This window comes from Gracilinanus agilis, chromosome 1 (genome assembly GCF_016433145.1).
Source record: "Gracilinanus agilis isolate LMUSP501 chromosome 1, AgileGrace, whole genome shotgun sequence".
Taxonomy (NCBI): Eukaryota; Metazoa; Chordata; class Mammalia; order Didelphimorphia; family Didelphidae; genus Gracilinanus; species Gracilinanus agilis.
This window is the reverse complement of record NC_058130.1, coordinates 715,365,590-715,380,910: the sequence shown is the minus strand read 5'-3', so window position 1 is coordinate 715,380,910 and position 15,321 is coordinate 715,365,590. Positions and strand designations below refer to the sequence as shown.

The 15,321-nt window shown below is 51.9% G+C and overlaps 1 protein-coding gene across 1 annotated transcript in view; it reads right to left on the bottom strand.

Moving 5' to 3' along the window:
* PTPRS (protein tyrosine phosphatase receptor type S) overlaps positions 1-15,321 on the bottom strand; it is a 118,838-nt gene that overhangs the window by 25,833 nt on the left and 77,684 nt on the right. Inside the window, exons 11-17 of the mRNA XM_044670959.1 lie at positions 7,234-7,331; positions 6,688-6,941; positions 6,350-6,443; positions 6,022-6,237; positions 5,174-5,331; positions 2,857-2,969; positions 341-388 (exon numbers count right to left, since the gene is read on the bottom strand). Coding sequence (XP_044526894.1) covers positions 341-388; positions 2,857-2,969; positions 5,174-5,331; positions 6,022-6,237; positions 6,350-6,443; positions 6,688-6,941; positions 7,234-7,331 — 981 coding nt within the window. The remainder of the gene's footprint in view (positions 1-340; positions 389-2,856; positions 2,970-5,173; positions 5,332-6,021; positions 6,238-6,349; positions 6,444-6,687; positions 6,942-7,233; positions 7,332-15,321) is intronic.

Below are 15,321 nucleotides of genomic sequence, written 5' to 3'. Positions count from 1 at the left end.
AGGGAGAGAGAGAGAGAGAGAGAGAGAGAGAGAGAGAGAGAGAGAGAGAGAGAGAGAGAGAGAGAGAGAGACACCTTTTTACATCCCTGGGGCCTAGAGCTTCTGGCTTAAGGTCCCCTTCCCCAGCCCCTGTGCTTCCCCCTGTAAAACCAGGAGCGCTGCCGCTGCCGGGTCAGGCTGGGGTTTGGGGGGTGGGGGTGGAGGGGAGGTGGGGATGAAATGCAGGGCCTGCAGGATACAGAGCGAGCTGAGCGCAGGGACAAACAGAAAGGGAAGAAGCCAACAGAAAACCAACAGAAAAAAATGACCCCCACGGGAACAGAAAGACACAGGAACTAACTTTCAAAGTGAAACTCGGGGTCACTGAGGGGGCTGCTGAGGCCAGAATCTGCAGAAAACAGTAAACAATAAATAAACAAAAATGCAGGAACTTTTCTGTTCCGCCCTCCCACTGAGATCTCTCTCTCCCTGTGTGTCTCTGTCTCTGGCCCTCTGTCCCCCCATTTAAATGTCATGCTAATCAAATAAAAGGAAAAAAGCAACAGAAATTTAAGAGGTAACGCAAAATCAGTCTTTGTGCTGATGGGAGAGGCTCTGTTCACTGAGTACCCCTTCTTCCCCACCTCTGTTCACTTGAGGGAATGTAAAGAGGACTGAGAGACCCACCTGAGTATCTATGTTATGGCTAAAGACCAACCACAAGGTCCAAGAATCTTTGCTGGCTCCCACCAGCCCCAGGATGAAGTACCAACTTCTCTGCCTAGCATTCAAAGCCTCCGTCATCTGGCTCTGCCTCATCCTGCCAGCCTGTTCATTGTTTGTACCTGCCCTGGACATGCCACGCTCACTTCTGCTTGCCACCTGCTTGTTGAGGCTGCCTCTCCTAATTCTAGCATCCTTTAGGGCTCAGCCTAAGACTCTCCTTCAGGAAGACTTCTCTGGTTGCTGTAGCCCTCAGGAATTTCTCCGAATTAATGCTGCATTGCCACTACCTGACCCCCCCAATTGTTGGTACCTCCCAGCCTTGTCTGTCTGTCTGTCTGTCTGTCTGTCTGTGTGTGTGTCTCTCTCTCTCTCCCTCTCTCTTTGTCTCTCTCTCTCTTTCTCTGTGTCTGTCTGTCTGTCTGTCTGTCTGTCTCTCTTTGTCTGTCTGTCTTTCTCCCTGTCTTTCTCTGTGTCTATGTCTCAGTCTCTCTGAGTGTAAGCAGTTCTATTCAATCAGACTCAAGGACAAGGACCCAGCACATCTCTCTCTCTCTCTCTCTCCCTGAATAGCCAAGGCCAGGCACATAGGGGCTAGCGATATGTCTGTAGAACTGACCAACCAGCAAATGACTGAGTCAGTTTCTAGTCCACTTCTTGTCTCAGTGGCCCTCTCTTAGCCCGGGTAAGAGCTTGGGCTCCAAGTATCACTACCAGCGAATTATTGGCTAAGCCAGGATTTCTGAAGGCCCCCACTTCCAGGCTGTTTGTGAAAGTTTGCCCTTTTCCCCTGATGCCTTGGCCCGGGCTCTGGCCTCCTTCAGAAGAGGGTGCCAGCACAGGGCCCCTGTGGGTGGGCTTGCTAACTGTCCTTACCTGTTACTGGATACGAGCCCTGTAAGACTTTAGCCATGACATTGACACCGCGCCAAAGGCGTGTTAAGTTCTGTCCCAGTGTGGGTCGGGTCATCCTGTTTCCAGGTTTTGGGGAATGTGACACTAACCAGATGTTTTGATTATTCTCTGGCTGAACTGATGGGGCAGCATGTGGTTTGGGGCCCAGCCTGTCTCACGTGGGTACGCTCCTCCTTGATCCAACTTTTTTTTCCTATTATTATGATTATTATTTTGTGGAAAGGGGATGGGAGTCTCCTCCCATGCACCAGAGGTTGAGGGAGAAGAGATGGAGGACTGGGAAGGACATTCAGATGACCGCTACTTTCAACCCCAAAAGGAGGCACCCCTAGTTGGGCAGGCCCGCCCTGATTATTTCAGGACAGAAATGGGATACGGGACGGGACAGACTGATCATGGGACATCACTGAACAAGAACAGACAGCCAGAAACAAGAAGGCCCCCTCCCCTCCCCACGATGGTCCCCCCATCACCAGCATCACAAAGGACTCCTCCAAATTCTCCTAGATCGTGGCTTCGGAAGCAGCTCAAGTCGGAGTGGGCTGGGGGCACGTGCCCTGTAGGCACGGGGGAGGGGGGTGTCTAGGGAGAGGGAGGGATGCTGGGGAGCGTGTCCCCGTGGGGACGTGTGGAAGGGCGGCAGTCACACCTAGAGAACTGCTCCACCTCAGTCCCTGGGACACTGCCCATGTGTACTCTTCTCTTCATAACATGATGGCGTTTTTAGTAGCTGCACCTCATTAGAGACTCTTAGCACATCAAAAATCACAATGAAATTCTTCCCCAAGGAAGCCAATGGCAAACCCTATGAAGGGGAATGAAGGAGGAAAAACCATAATTCACTGCTTGTCAGAGATGTGCCTGGAACCTCTAATAAGGCCAATAGCAACCGGCTATGTGCTCATTAAAAAGAAAGACTCCAAACCCAACTCATTAGGTCAAAAAGAGAACTCTCCTGGTTCTCTGGCCAGATGTCATCTGTCCACATGAGAGAGGCACGGCCTCGGCGCCCCGGTTAGGAGCACATACACACGGCACTCAGGAAGGAGTCCATGAATTAACTTGATTAAACAGGTGCCTGGAAGGGCCATAGGAAGACTCGGCCCAGCTGGTGGGTCCCCTCTCCCCCTGCCCACCCTCCAAGCTCAGGGAGGCCTATATGCCTGCGCCTCGGGGCATCCCAGGTGTTGGGGGCCTGCCGGGCAGAAGGGAAGGACAGTGGGGAGGGCCCGGGGATACCTGGTGTCTGGAAATTGATGCGCCTCATTTCCACGGGGTCCTTCGGGTGGTGTGGGGCGAGATCGGCGTTGTTCAGCAGGCATTTGGTGCGTGGCTCCGAGTCCTTCCGTTTGCTTGGGAGACAGGGAAATGAGGCCCCCTGAGTACGCCCCGTAGGACACGCTCACGGGGCTGTTTTGAGTGACAGGCGGTGCAAAGCCCTCAGGTGGTGTGTGTGCTCATGCATATGGCGCCTGGCCGCTGGTAAGTGGTAGCGTGTGTCGGTGTCTGAGCACGAGGGGGCAGTCTGGTGCCCGTGGGAGCGTCTTGGGCTGGCTGCGGCTCGTCATCCCTCCCCCGGCCTTCAGAAGACAGGTTTGGAGGTGGGGACTGGGATGTCTGATGGAGCCCCGGACAATGACGCATGGCCAATGGTCCGCTGGTAGTTGTGAGGGAGTTTCTAAAGGCCCCTCTTAGCCAGCGTCTCCCCTAACCCCTCTGGGGCGCTGGTATCGTGATCACTGATGGGGGACAATCACGGAATCACAGGATTAGAAGTGGAAGGGACACCAGAGGTCAGTGGGCCCAACCTCTCATTTTATAGATGAGCCAAGGCCTTGCCTCAAGTTACACAGGGAATCAGAGGCAGATGTGGGACCAGAACCCAGGCCTCCCGACTCTGGTTCAGGGTTCTTTTCCCGGCCCTGAGCTCCTTGAAAAGACTTCTTGTCTTTGGTGAGCAGATTCTGAAGGGGGCCTGACCTGGTGTCAGCCAGTGGAATCACCTGCTAGCTCTGACTGCTCCATTAAGCCCAGGGGGCACTGGCTCTCCTTGGTGGCTCACCAGGGGGAGGCCCCACGGTGCCTGGGGTGGTGGGGACTATAGTCATACCCCCTCCCCACGACTCCCCAGTAGAATGCCTCTCCTGTCTGGGGTCCATGGGGTAGCCAGAGAGGGGGTCTCAAGTGGGTTGGGGGGTGAGAGTGGAAGTCTGGCTCTTACCTATCAGGTTTGCTTTTCCAAGAAGCAGCAAATGGGAGGCGAAAAGAGACACCGTTAGGAAGAGAGGAGAGGGGCAGGCTGGATGCCAGATGACCAGGAGGAAGGGGCCAGGAAGAAGCTCAGGGGACAGAATGGCTCCCTGCTTGTTATCCCAGGTCTCCTCCAATGTGCCCTGTCCCAAATGGGCCCCTAATGGTTTCTTGTGCAAATCTTGTCCTCTCCTGAGGGCTTACAACCAAAATCTTCCTGGTCCTCGTCCATCGAGGTCCAGCTCAATCCCCATTTCCTCCAGGAATTATTGATCAGCTCTCCCTCTCTCCCAGTTCCCAGAGATCTCCCTTCTCTGAACACCTCTTGCTCTGACCCTACCCTCCGGGGTCTACCCCAGCTTTCATCCCATCCTCCACTGACTTCTTGCTCCCTGGCTATGAGCCCTATTTCCCAAACCAGACTGGGAGATCCTGAGAGCCTGGGCCTGCCTTTTTTTCTATCTCATTGAATCAGCAAACCTCTGAGCTGCCAGCGCCCTCAGGGGGCATGAAGCCCAATCCACGCTTGAACAGGAATCTCAGCTCTAACATCACGGATAAATGGGTCACCCAGCTTTTGTGGGATGAGGCATTCCACCCTAGGATGGCTGATTGTTAGGGACTTTTTCCTTTTCTGGAGCTATATCTAACTCTTGATAACTTTCTTCCATCCACACTCTACTGCCCTGGTTCTGTCTTTGGAGCAACCAAGGAGAACAGTTCTAGTGTCTCTTCCTTAGGCCAGGCCTTTGAAGGCAGAACTCCTGGTCCCCTTCAGGGCCCACTCTGGCCCATGTTCTGATCCACCTTCCCTGACCTCTCTGCCCTGCCTCCAGCACACAAGGGGATCTCCCTCCTTTAATCCTCGCCGGCCCAGAGTGTCCTGTCCAACTGAGCAGATCCCACCCTGTCCTCTGCCATCGGAGTTATTTTCCTCTATCTAACCGAGAGCTCCCCAAGGGCAGGATCCAGGCCCCTCTTTCCTCTTGTCTCTTGGACTAAGAGCTCCTTCAGGTGAGGGTCGTGGCCGGCTCCCGTCTGGGAACCCTCCAAGGGTAGCACCTGGGCTAGCTCCTTCCCTCTCTCACCCACAGGGTAGCCAAGACCAGGGCTGTGCCCGCATGAAGGATGGCTTTTAGATGGGGAAGGATGCTAGAGGCCGGCTAGGTGGCCCTACTCCATCTGTAGGCAGGAAAGCCGTTGGCCCCGTTTCCCCAGGTGACCCGATGGGGGTCGGGCTTTCTCTGCCCACTTTGGTGGCCTGGCACTCTGGGTGAATGCCCGGTGGGGGAGGCGAGGGGCTTACTTCTTGTAGAGAAGAATGGCGATCACGATGCAGATGATGAAGACGACAGCCAGGACAGGTCCGATGACCCAGATGAGGCCCTCCTCCCCATCAATGATGGGCTGTGGGTCAGGATTGTCCAGCTGGATGGGGTCGGAGAAAGGGCTGGCCGCGAATGTCTGCAGAGACCAGAAAGCAGTCCGTCATGGTTGGCCAGGAAGCAGTCCCATGGTTGGCATGGACCCCTCTCGGGGCCCTCTGGCTCCTCCTATTCTTTCTCTCCTTTATTCATCTCCACCCCTCACCACCCCCAGGGGCTTCATCCTGGCCTAGGAGACCAGAGGTCTGAGTTAGGGTCATTAAGATGAGAGAACCAAGACCCCTTGGACAAGTCACTTCTCTTTGAGCCTCAATCTGCTCACTCGTGAAGTAGAAACAATTATCCTTGCCAGGAGCAGAAGGGGGTGAGTGATAAGGATAATGACAGCTCCCGTCTCAAGAGTGTTTTTAAGTTTACAAAGTGATTTCTCTCCTTGCAACAACACTAGGAAGGTAGGCAGTGCAGGCAAAATTACACCTGGCTGGGAATAGGGAGAAGCAGAATACCCTACCATGTGGCAGGCAAATAAGTGGGGGGCAGGTGCTATTATTATCCCCACTTTAAGATGAGGAAACTGAGGCAGGCAGAGGCTAAGTGGCGGCAGGGGTGGTGGGGGTCACACAGCCTGAGGCTAGGCTTGGCAGAGTGGCCACAACCCACGACCCAGGTCTAACTGCAGCCCCTCCGCCCCAGCTCTTTCCCTGACCTCACTACACACACACAGGGAGAACTCGAGGGGCTGTGGGGAGGGGGCCTGGCAGGGACTCACCGGCTCCGTCTTCTGCAGCACGGCCAGGACGAAGAAGACATATCTCTGGCCGGCCTCGAGCCCTTTGTTGTCGAAGCCGCTGTAGTGTCTCTGGTCACCCAGCTCGAAGCGCGAGGGCAGAGAGTAGAAGCGGGCGGCGATGTAGGGCTTGGGGGAGTCCAGCTGGCGGGAATGGCGCAGGCTCCGCCGGTGCAGCCTTGAGATGTCCTGGATGAGCTAGGAAAGGGGGCACAGGGGGATGCTGATCCCTGGGGCCCCCGGCGCCTCCTCTGAGAAGCCTTCTCTCTGCAGCTGGGCCCACCGCCCCGACCCCAGGACCCTCCCTCACCTCTTCGAGGTCCATGTCCTCCGGGCTTGCTGGAGGATTCAGGAACTGGCCCCCCCGGGTCTTCCGCAAAGGCACTACCACGATGAAGTAGCTCCTGTGTGTGGGGAGAGAAGAGACTGAAGCAGCCCACAGAGGGAGCCTCGTCTGGCTCTGCGGGCCCTTTGGCGGGGCAGGCTTCAGAAATCACCTCCTGCCCCAGGAGCCCCAGAGGCTCGGGACCCTCCACGCTTTCCCCCTCGGAGACTCTCCCAGGGGGAGGATGGTGCTGCGCAGAGGCAGCCCCTGTCTCCGGCTCCCCACCACCCTGGGCCTGCCCTGCAGGAGGGCCGCAGACGTACTGGACGGGCACCGGGCTCTGGCCGTCGGGAAGCTGCACCAGCACGCGGCCATCCGCCTCAGGCTTGTGGGTGATGGAGGGCTTAGAGCTCAGCATATTGAAGGCTGTCCAGGCGGCGACCGTCTGCTGCAGGCCACCCATGCTGTTCCCGCGGTTGGTCAGCACAAAGTTGTAGAAGGTGCTGGGCTTGAGGTTGGTGATGAGTTTCTTGGTGGTACGGCCGTCGACATCAATGTTGAGCCCATTGTACTGGATCTGGGGGACAGGGAGGGCAAGGGCTGGATGTTAGAACTGTTTCCCCCCACAGAGCCCCAAACTCTGGGCCAGCACTCCTGGGACGCCTCCCACTTCTCCCTGGTCGCATCCTTCTATCCCTTGTTTTGAGGCTCCCAGAGACACACAGGCTCGCCAAAGGGCTCGGGCGGCTCCCAGAGACACACAGGCTCGCCAGGGGTGAGCTCTGTGGTGCTGGCCCTTTTCCTGGAGGGCCGGCACTGACCAGTACAAGACTGGTTCTGGCTTGGAGCACTGGGCCTCAGGGACTCACCTTGTAGGGCGTGTGGGAGTTGTAGTTCTCAGGGAATTCCCAGCTCAGCAGCACCGAGGTCTTCATCACCATCTTCACCTTGAAGTTTTTGGGCGAGACTACATGGGCGGGCGGGCAGGGAGAGACAGAGACACAGAGAAGGGAGTGAGGGCTGGGCAGGGGCGCTGGGGGCGGAAGGGGCCTGTGGCCTTGGGGAGAGAAGGAAGCCCAGTCGTCCCCTGTCGCCTGCGCGTCCGCTGTTCGGCTCTCTCGCCGCTAGCCATCCTGCTCCCTGCCTACCCGGGACGGGCCCTCTCTACCTAGCCCTGACTCGAGACCCCGAGGCAGAACGGCGTCAGAGGGGAGGAAGAGGAGGAGCGGAGGGAGGGGGCAGACGGAGGGCGCTGGGTTGGCAAGGCGCTGCCCCCCACGGCACAGAGCGTGTAGACGATGGCGCTTCCCACCTGTCTTGAGGCCTCGCCCCGCCTGGGTGCCGGCCCGCTGTGTCTGAACTCAGCTCCGAGAGCATCATCGAGAAGGAAGAAAAAACACCAAAAAACCAGCGGACTTACCTGAGCGAGGTGGGCTGGGGGTGGGGGGGGAGGAGAGGAGGAGGAGGAGGAGGAAGGAGGTCTTCGGCGGCTGTCGAGGCCTGGGGGGCGGGGGGTGAGCAGCGCGCTGCTTCCAACACCGGCCCCGGCCAGAGAGGAGGGCAGGAGAAGTGCTGAGTCCTACCTTGGTCCGGGAGGAACGTCCGATAGCGGACAGTGGGGCTGTAGGGCCCGGGGCCCTGACTCGTGTGGGCACGGATTTTAACATCATAGGCTGTGTTGGGCTTGAGGCCTTGCAAGGTGAACGAGTTATCTGGTGATGCGGGAAGCTCTGTCTCCACGGGTGGCCCCGCCGCGCCGGCCTCTCGGAAGGCCACGGTGTACTTGACGATGGCCCCGTTCCTCTCGGCCGGCACCGGAGGCAGCCAGCGGAACTGGACCGAGGCTGCCGACACGTTGCCAGCCTCCAGGATGTGCGGGTAGCCTTGCGGCACGTCCTCGGGGATGCTGAGCTCCTGGGCCGCCTCCTCCCCGAAGCCCGCCCGGCTCTTAGCGGCCAGCTTGAACACGTACGTGGCCCCTTTGTGGATGCTGGTGGCGGTGTATTGGTCCTCTGAGGCTGGGAACTCCAGGGTGGCTAAGGGGGACACATCCTTCCGGCCAAACTGCAGCCGGTAGCCTAGGACCTGGCCCTCGGACCCCGGGGCTGGCTCCCAGCGCACCTGCAGGCTGTTGTCCAGGGTCTGGTGCACGGAGAGACTGGGCTTGCCCAGGACTGCAAGACAGGACAAAGCAGAGAGAGAAGGAGAGCGTGAGACAACCCCGGATTCTCTGGTCCTTTAGGGAGAATGGGCTACTTTTCATCATGTCAGGCCTGTGAGGCTCACTCCCTTCATTTTTCTAAATGGGGAAACGGAGGCTCCCCTTCCTAAGGCACTGATCTGAGGAAGACGGCCCAGCCCAAGGGAAAATAGGCTGGATGTGCAGTGGGAGGACCAGTGACAGAGGCTGGGGAGGGAGGACAGGGCCGGACCCGGGGAGCCCAGCACCAGAGGCCTACACGGCAGGGCAGCCCATTGAGGAAGAACGTCCCAGGAGACTTTCCCCAGTCAGGCTGATGGGGGAATCCTCCTTGAGAAATGCAACAATATTCTGGAGAAAACCATCATTATTACCTCTGTGGTTTGGGGGAGGGGGCGGAGAAGAGAGATTGTCCTGAATGTTCCCATAATCATCTGGGCTGGGAAGTATTACATCTGTACAACAAACATAATTTGAGGGTGGGAGGGAAGTGTTTTATTTCTCAATTGCTTTGGACACGAAAGAAGAAAATGGGATCTATTATAGTATTTAAATGAATGGAGCTGCGAGCTCTGACTGACGAAGAAGGATCTCTCCTAGCGGAGGGCGCACGGTATCAACCTGGCAAAGAGATAAGGCTGGTGGTGGGGCCAACAGGAAGGCCTTTCCTACAACAGCTATTTTAGGTGGGGAAATTGATTTTGGGGGAAAAACTGTTTTGCAGGAGGGAGACATCCTGGCTTGAGTGACTCTTGGTTTCCACCCATAGAATGGGAGAGATGGGGTGGGAAAATGATGGAAAAAAACACTGGATTAAAAGGCAGAGGTCTGGGTTCCAGTTCTGACTTGGCCACTTACTCCCAGCGTGACCTAGGGCAAGTCACTGGGTATTTCATTTGTCCAGTGAGGTTGGCCTCCGTGATCTCTAAGGCCTGACAGTCAGGCTGCTATACCCAATGCCCTAAGTTCTCTCTTGGCGTTGATGTTCTTCCTTCTAAGGATCCTCCAGCTCTAAATCCTAGCAAAGAGGACTGACTTCCGAGCTATAAGAGTCACACCAGAGGAAGGCAGGCGGAAGGCCCCGGTGGGGGCACATTCCCCATCGCTTTTCTCCTTTCCCTAAAGGAGGCCTTCTCCTCATTTTCTGGTGGTCTTCTCAGGACCACAGAGGCAACACGGAGTTTCTGTGACCATCTGAGGTGGCACGGCACGCCGGGGAGCAGGCAGGGGTGCTGGGGTTCAGCTGACCCAGGACAGACCTTTTGCTAACAGCAGATATCTCTCTCCCCAGCCTCCCTGCCTCTCTGCCCTCTCATATGGGCTGTCTGATTAAGAACCGCTTCCAGCTAAATCGTGGATCAGAAATCTTCGCCCTCTCTCTGCTTGAGCCTCTGCCACGGTCCCCCACTATCTATAGGAGCAAACACCTTGGCTTGACACCAAGGGCCATTCTCAGGCTCCCATCGCGACCCGCGCCTTCCCACCCCAGCTGTTTCCAGTGCTCGGAAGGACAGCCCCCATCCCCTCTGATTGTCCGTGTGCTCTGAGGTCTTCGAGGCTGGAAGCCTCCCTGATCCCCCAAGGAGCTCTTCCTCCCCCGACTCCTTCAGCCCCGAGGGTCTGGCTGGCTCATTTAGCTAGGGCAGCTCCCCCTGCTTTCTCAGGGTTCTGACATCTCCTTACAACACCTCAGCTGTTGGGAAGGAGCCTACAGGGGGCCAGTGCCTCATTTCTTTGTTCGTTTGGGAACAAACCTGTGATTTCATTAGTGCAGAGAGCCATCTTTATCGATGCTGGCCAGCACCCATCTAGGAGGGGTTGCTTGGGACACTGAGAGATTCAACGTCTTGTCCAGCAGTGTCCAGTGGGGCCTGAATCTGTATCAGCTAGACTCTAAGGTCAGCTCTCTATCCACCACATTATGCTCTCTCTCCTTTTCTATTTTGCAGGTGAGAATCCTGGGCCTCAAAGAGATGAAGAGACGTGTTTGCTCATAGTTGTTAAGCAGCAAACTCAGATTCAAACTTGGGTCTCTGACTCCAGGCCCAGGGTTCTTCCCACTAGAAAACTATGCTGCCTTTCTGGGGACTCCCAGGGGTAAGGGTGGGCCCCAGCACCTGCCTCTTACCTGTTCCCTTGGTCACCACCAGCTTGGGTTTGCTGCGCGCACCGTCACCCTTCATAGTATAGGCTGCCACGGTGACAGAGTACGAGGTCTCAGGCTGCAGCTTGTCGATGACCATCTCCTATTGAGGGAAGAGCCCAGGGGGAGAGGGGGGTGTCAGTGGCACCATGGCTTGGGAGGGTTACCCAGAAAATCCCCAGGACATCTTTCCAGCCCCTCATCCCAAGCCTGGGGCATGGGAGAGGTGACCAGGTCTGAGAAGGGTGAGCACACGTTCCCAGCATAACACATGCAGACATCTCTCCCGTGTCTTTCTCTAATATACTACCCACACACACATTGTTCAGATCTCCTTTCTAGCTCTAACACATACCCTCCAAATCTGTTTCACACAAGACAAGCCCTTCAAATTTTTTCCTTCTTAATACAAATCTATACTCTCTAAATAAACCAATAAATCAATAACAAGCATTGATTTAGTGCCTTCAATTTTCTGTGCACTCTGCTGGGTACAACTACAAAGAATAAAACAATCCTTTCTCACACACATCCTTCATCTAATCTACCTGCAAATTCCTCTTAAACACTCCCTACAAATCTGTCTCACTCATATCCTTCAAATCTTTCTCATAAACTTGCCCACTAAACCTCTCTTACATATCACCTCTCTTCCAAATCATTCATAAGAACCACTGACACTTGTGGGGATCATCATGTCTGAAACATGGCTATGGAAAAAGCAATAAGACAGGTGAAAGAGAAGGGGACTCAGTGCACTGGGTAGGAGAAGATATAACCTTATGGAGAAATCCAGGAACCAGAGCAGAGAATCATGGCGGTGATCATTTTGGTAAAGATAAATGGTGGCAGAAGCATAAATAATATTGGCATATGCTACACACCACCCAGACAGAAAGATGGAAGAGATGAGAAGCTGGGCAAACAGATCACAAGCCCATCCCAAAAGCTCCACAGAGCAAGAGAACTAGACTGTTAGAATTCTCTACTCGAATCATGGTGATGAGTAATTTCTTACTTATATTATATGTCCTCCAAAATGTGGAGGACCCAGTGAGGGAAACTACTCTAATGGTTCTGATTCATACCAAAAAGATGGAACTGATGCCCAGAGAGAAAACAACAGGCACCTTGAGGGAACCCCATCTTAGAATTTGTGCTAGAGAAGGTGAGGAAGGCCAGGTTCCCATTTCACATGAACCCTAGATTTTGAGAGAATGAGTTTCTAAAGGTTTAAAGGGAGGGGAAAGGAGATCCCATGGACTAAAATTCTATGAGGCAAGTTGGTCTGGGGAGATAGAAAGCTCTCAGAAAGAAAAGGGAAAAGTGAGGAAGAATACAGGGCAGTGTCTATTTTTGATATATTATTCATTTGGGGGGGGGGAGGCATAATTTTATTATGTAGAAGTAAGCTTTTAAGTAGGTTTCAAAAGAATCCAATTTTGAGGATGTTAAAATCTGAATACACAAATTCAGTATTCTTTCCTTAGGGAAAAAGTTTGTTGATTTGAACAAGTGATGTACAACCATTTGTCTCTTTCATTGTGTCTTCCCTCTTCCTGTTTCTTTTTGGCTCTGCAATACTTCTATTTTGTTAGTGCTTTTTTTTTTAATGTAGAAAGATACATTTCTGTTCTTTCTTCATTCCCCAGAGAAAAAGCAATGATGGAATTGGCTAGGGAAGACCTTATTGTTGGCTAGAATAGGGGAAGGGCCTCCTGTGAGTTCTGTTTTCTATCGCCACCTTTCAAAATGACTATAATACTATCAGAACACAATTTTGGGCATACTTCCAGGCCTTATTGCAGACTTGAACTGATGAGGGGTCCTCTGCCTTTTATCACCACTTTCTGAAATGGCCAGACTATTGGAGCACAATTTTTAGAACACTTACAGTTCTGTATTGCAAATCAAATTGAAAAATGGTCTGGAAGGGGGCTATGAGGGACAGGTCTTAAGACATTGATACAGATGTACAGGGAACTCACTAGCTAATTTAGACTTTAAAAAGATATATCCATATATCTATATATCTTTTATATCTATATCTTATATATATATATATATACATATATATATATATATTCTTTCTCTCTCTGTCTCTCTCTCTCATACCCATTCCAGAGGACTCTTGATAAAGCATACTATCATCAGAGGTGAGAGAGACTCAAAGTGTAAAATGAGACACATTTTGAGGGGGATAACATGACCAAATTGAGGAATTTGTTTTGCTTGACTATACATGCTTATAACAGGGGTTTTGTTTTTCTTGCTTTCTCAATGTGGGGAAAGGAGGGAAAGTAGGGAGAGAATGCAGACCTAAAAAGAAAATGAAGTTGAATAAAAAAAATTTAAATACATTTTTTTTTATCCTGGGACTCCATTCTAGGAGCATAGGGCCACAACCAGTAGGCAATGGGTCGCTCAGGGTCACCCAGCTGAGCCCGGATTTGAACCTAGGACCTCCAGTCTCTAGGCCTGGCTCTCAATCCACTGAGCCACCCAGCTGCCCCTATACATAATATGATAAAATTTAAAGGCTATATACTATGAAATCTATATGAAATTAAAAACAAAAAGACAGGAATAGAAGATTGAAACAAGAGCAAGTAATGGCGAATGAATGATGAAAGTACAGAGCCTGGTCCTGTAAAAAGGTCAGGAATGATAAATCTCTGGAGGAGTTGAAACTGCTAAGTAAAAATAAGGGAGAAAAAAAAAGTGTTTTTTGTTAAGATACACTAGGGAAGAGAGGAGGTGCAAAGAAATCATGAAACTGCTGTTTGGGGGAGAGGATACTGAACAAAGATAACAAACATACAAGAAGGAAGAGCTCATTTAGCTCATAATTTGCTTCTGTTTATCTCCAACAAGGAAAATGATCTTTAGTCTATAGAGACCTAACAAAAATGGCTTCTCAAGATAAGCAGGGCCACGTTTTACAGAGGAACTGCATCCCTGGGTACTGAAAGGACTGGCTGATGTGGCTGAGGTGGTCACTCTGAGTGTGTAGAATGGGAGAGGTGTTATAGGACAAAAGAAGAACAAATTTTGCCTTGATTTTCAAAGAAGCGAAGAGAAATAAGATCTGCAAACTCCATGCCAGTGAATTTGACTTTGATTTCTGGTAAAATTATAGACTGTATTGTTAAAGGGATGGTCAGTGGATATTAGAAAGGGAAGCAGAGATCACAGCATCTCAGAATGTCAGGGTCAGAAGGGCCCGTGGGAGTCTATTGAGCCATGACTGTGACTGAAAAAGAATCCCTCTCTATAACAAACCTAATAAATTGTCAGCTAGCCTTTGCTTGGTGACTTCCAGTAAAGGGGAATCCATGATCATCTGAGGCAGCTCATTCCACCTGGGGATAGCCCTAATTCTTAGAAAAAGCCAGCAGGGCTTCATTAAAAACACTTCATGCTGGGCTAGCCTCATTTTTCTTTTTTGCAAGGTCACTAGACTGGTAGATCAAGAGAATGCCATATATAGAGTTTACCTGATTTTAGTAAAGCATTTTGACCATCTTTAATGCTATGCTTGTGTGGAATGAGATGGGCTGGATCATATAACATGATTAGATAGTTTGGGAATGGCTGAATGACTGAAACCAAAGATTATTCATGAATGGTTCAATATCAACTTGATGAGGGGTGCCTCAAACACTACCTCAGGTATTTGTTCTTGGCCTTGTATTGTTTATATTTTGATCAATAATTTGGATATAATTATAAATCCTGTGCATATGCTGCAGATGCTGCAAAGCTAGGAAGGCAAGGATAGAGTATCAGGGTCCCCAAAGAACTTGATGGGCTAGAAGTTTGGGTCCAGTATAACAGTACAAAATTTCAAGTCTTTGGCTTCAAGAAAAGATCAATCTTACACTTGTAAGATGAGAGAGACATGGCTAGAGAGCAATACTTCTGAAAAGATTGGGGGAGGAAGGAAGGGAGGCTTAGTGGATGGTTAGCTCAATATGAGTCAACAGTGTAATATGGCAGCCAAAAAAGGTCTAAAAGGAATCACAGTGTTTTGATAGAATGATGATGGTCCCATCATACAACAGACCATTAAGTCAATTTGGCCAACAATGACTGAGCACCTCTGACATGTAGGACCCCAGGACTAGACACTGTAGATAGAAAGACAAAAATGAAGCAGTCCTGGCAGCAAGGAGCCTACATTCTGCTGGGATGCTGGGCTTAGTTCTGGGGGCCATGCTTTGATAATTTAGAGAATATTTGGAGAACAAACAGGACATCTACTTTGGAGGAAGCTAAGATGTTTTAATTTGGAGAAGCTGGCAAGGATCCTATGGCTATTTTTAGACATCTCAAGAGCTGTCATGGGGAATGGGATTAGCCTTATTCAGCTTGGCCTGGAGAACAGAGCATGGGGGAATGGGTAGATGTTAGAAGGAGGCCTGGAGAGCAGGAGAAACTTCTAACAATCAGAGCTATCCTAAAGGAGAATGACCATTTGTCAATTATGTGGCAGAGGGGAATTATTTGGGTCCAAGAAGGGGCCTGTTGGCCTTGAGGCCCCTTCCACTCTGAAATCCTGGATTCTAAATTTTTCTCTCATGTATATTTTCCAAATTTCTTCTTTATTTATTT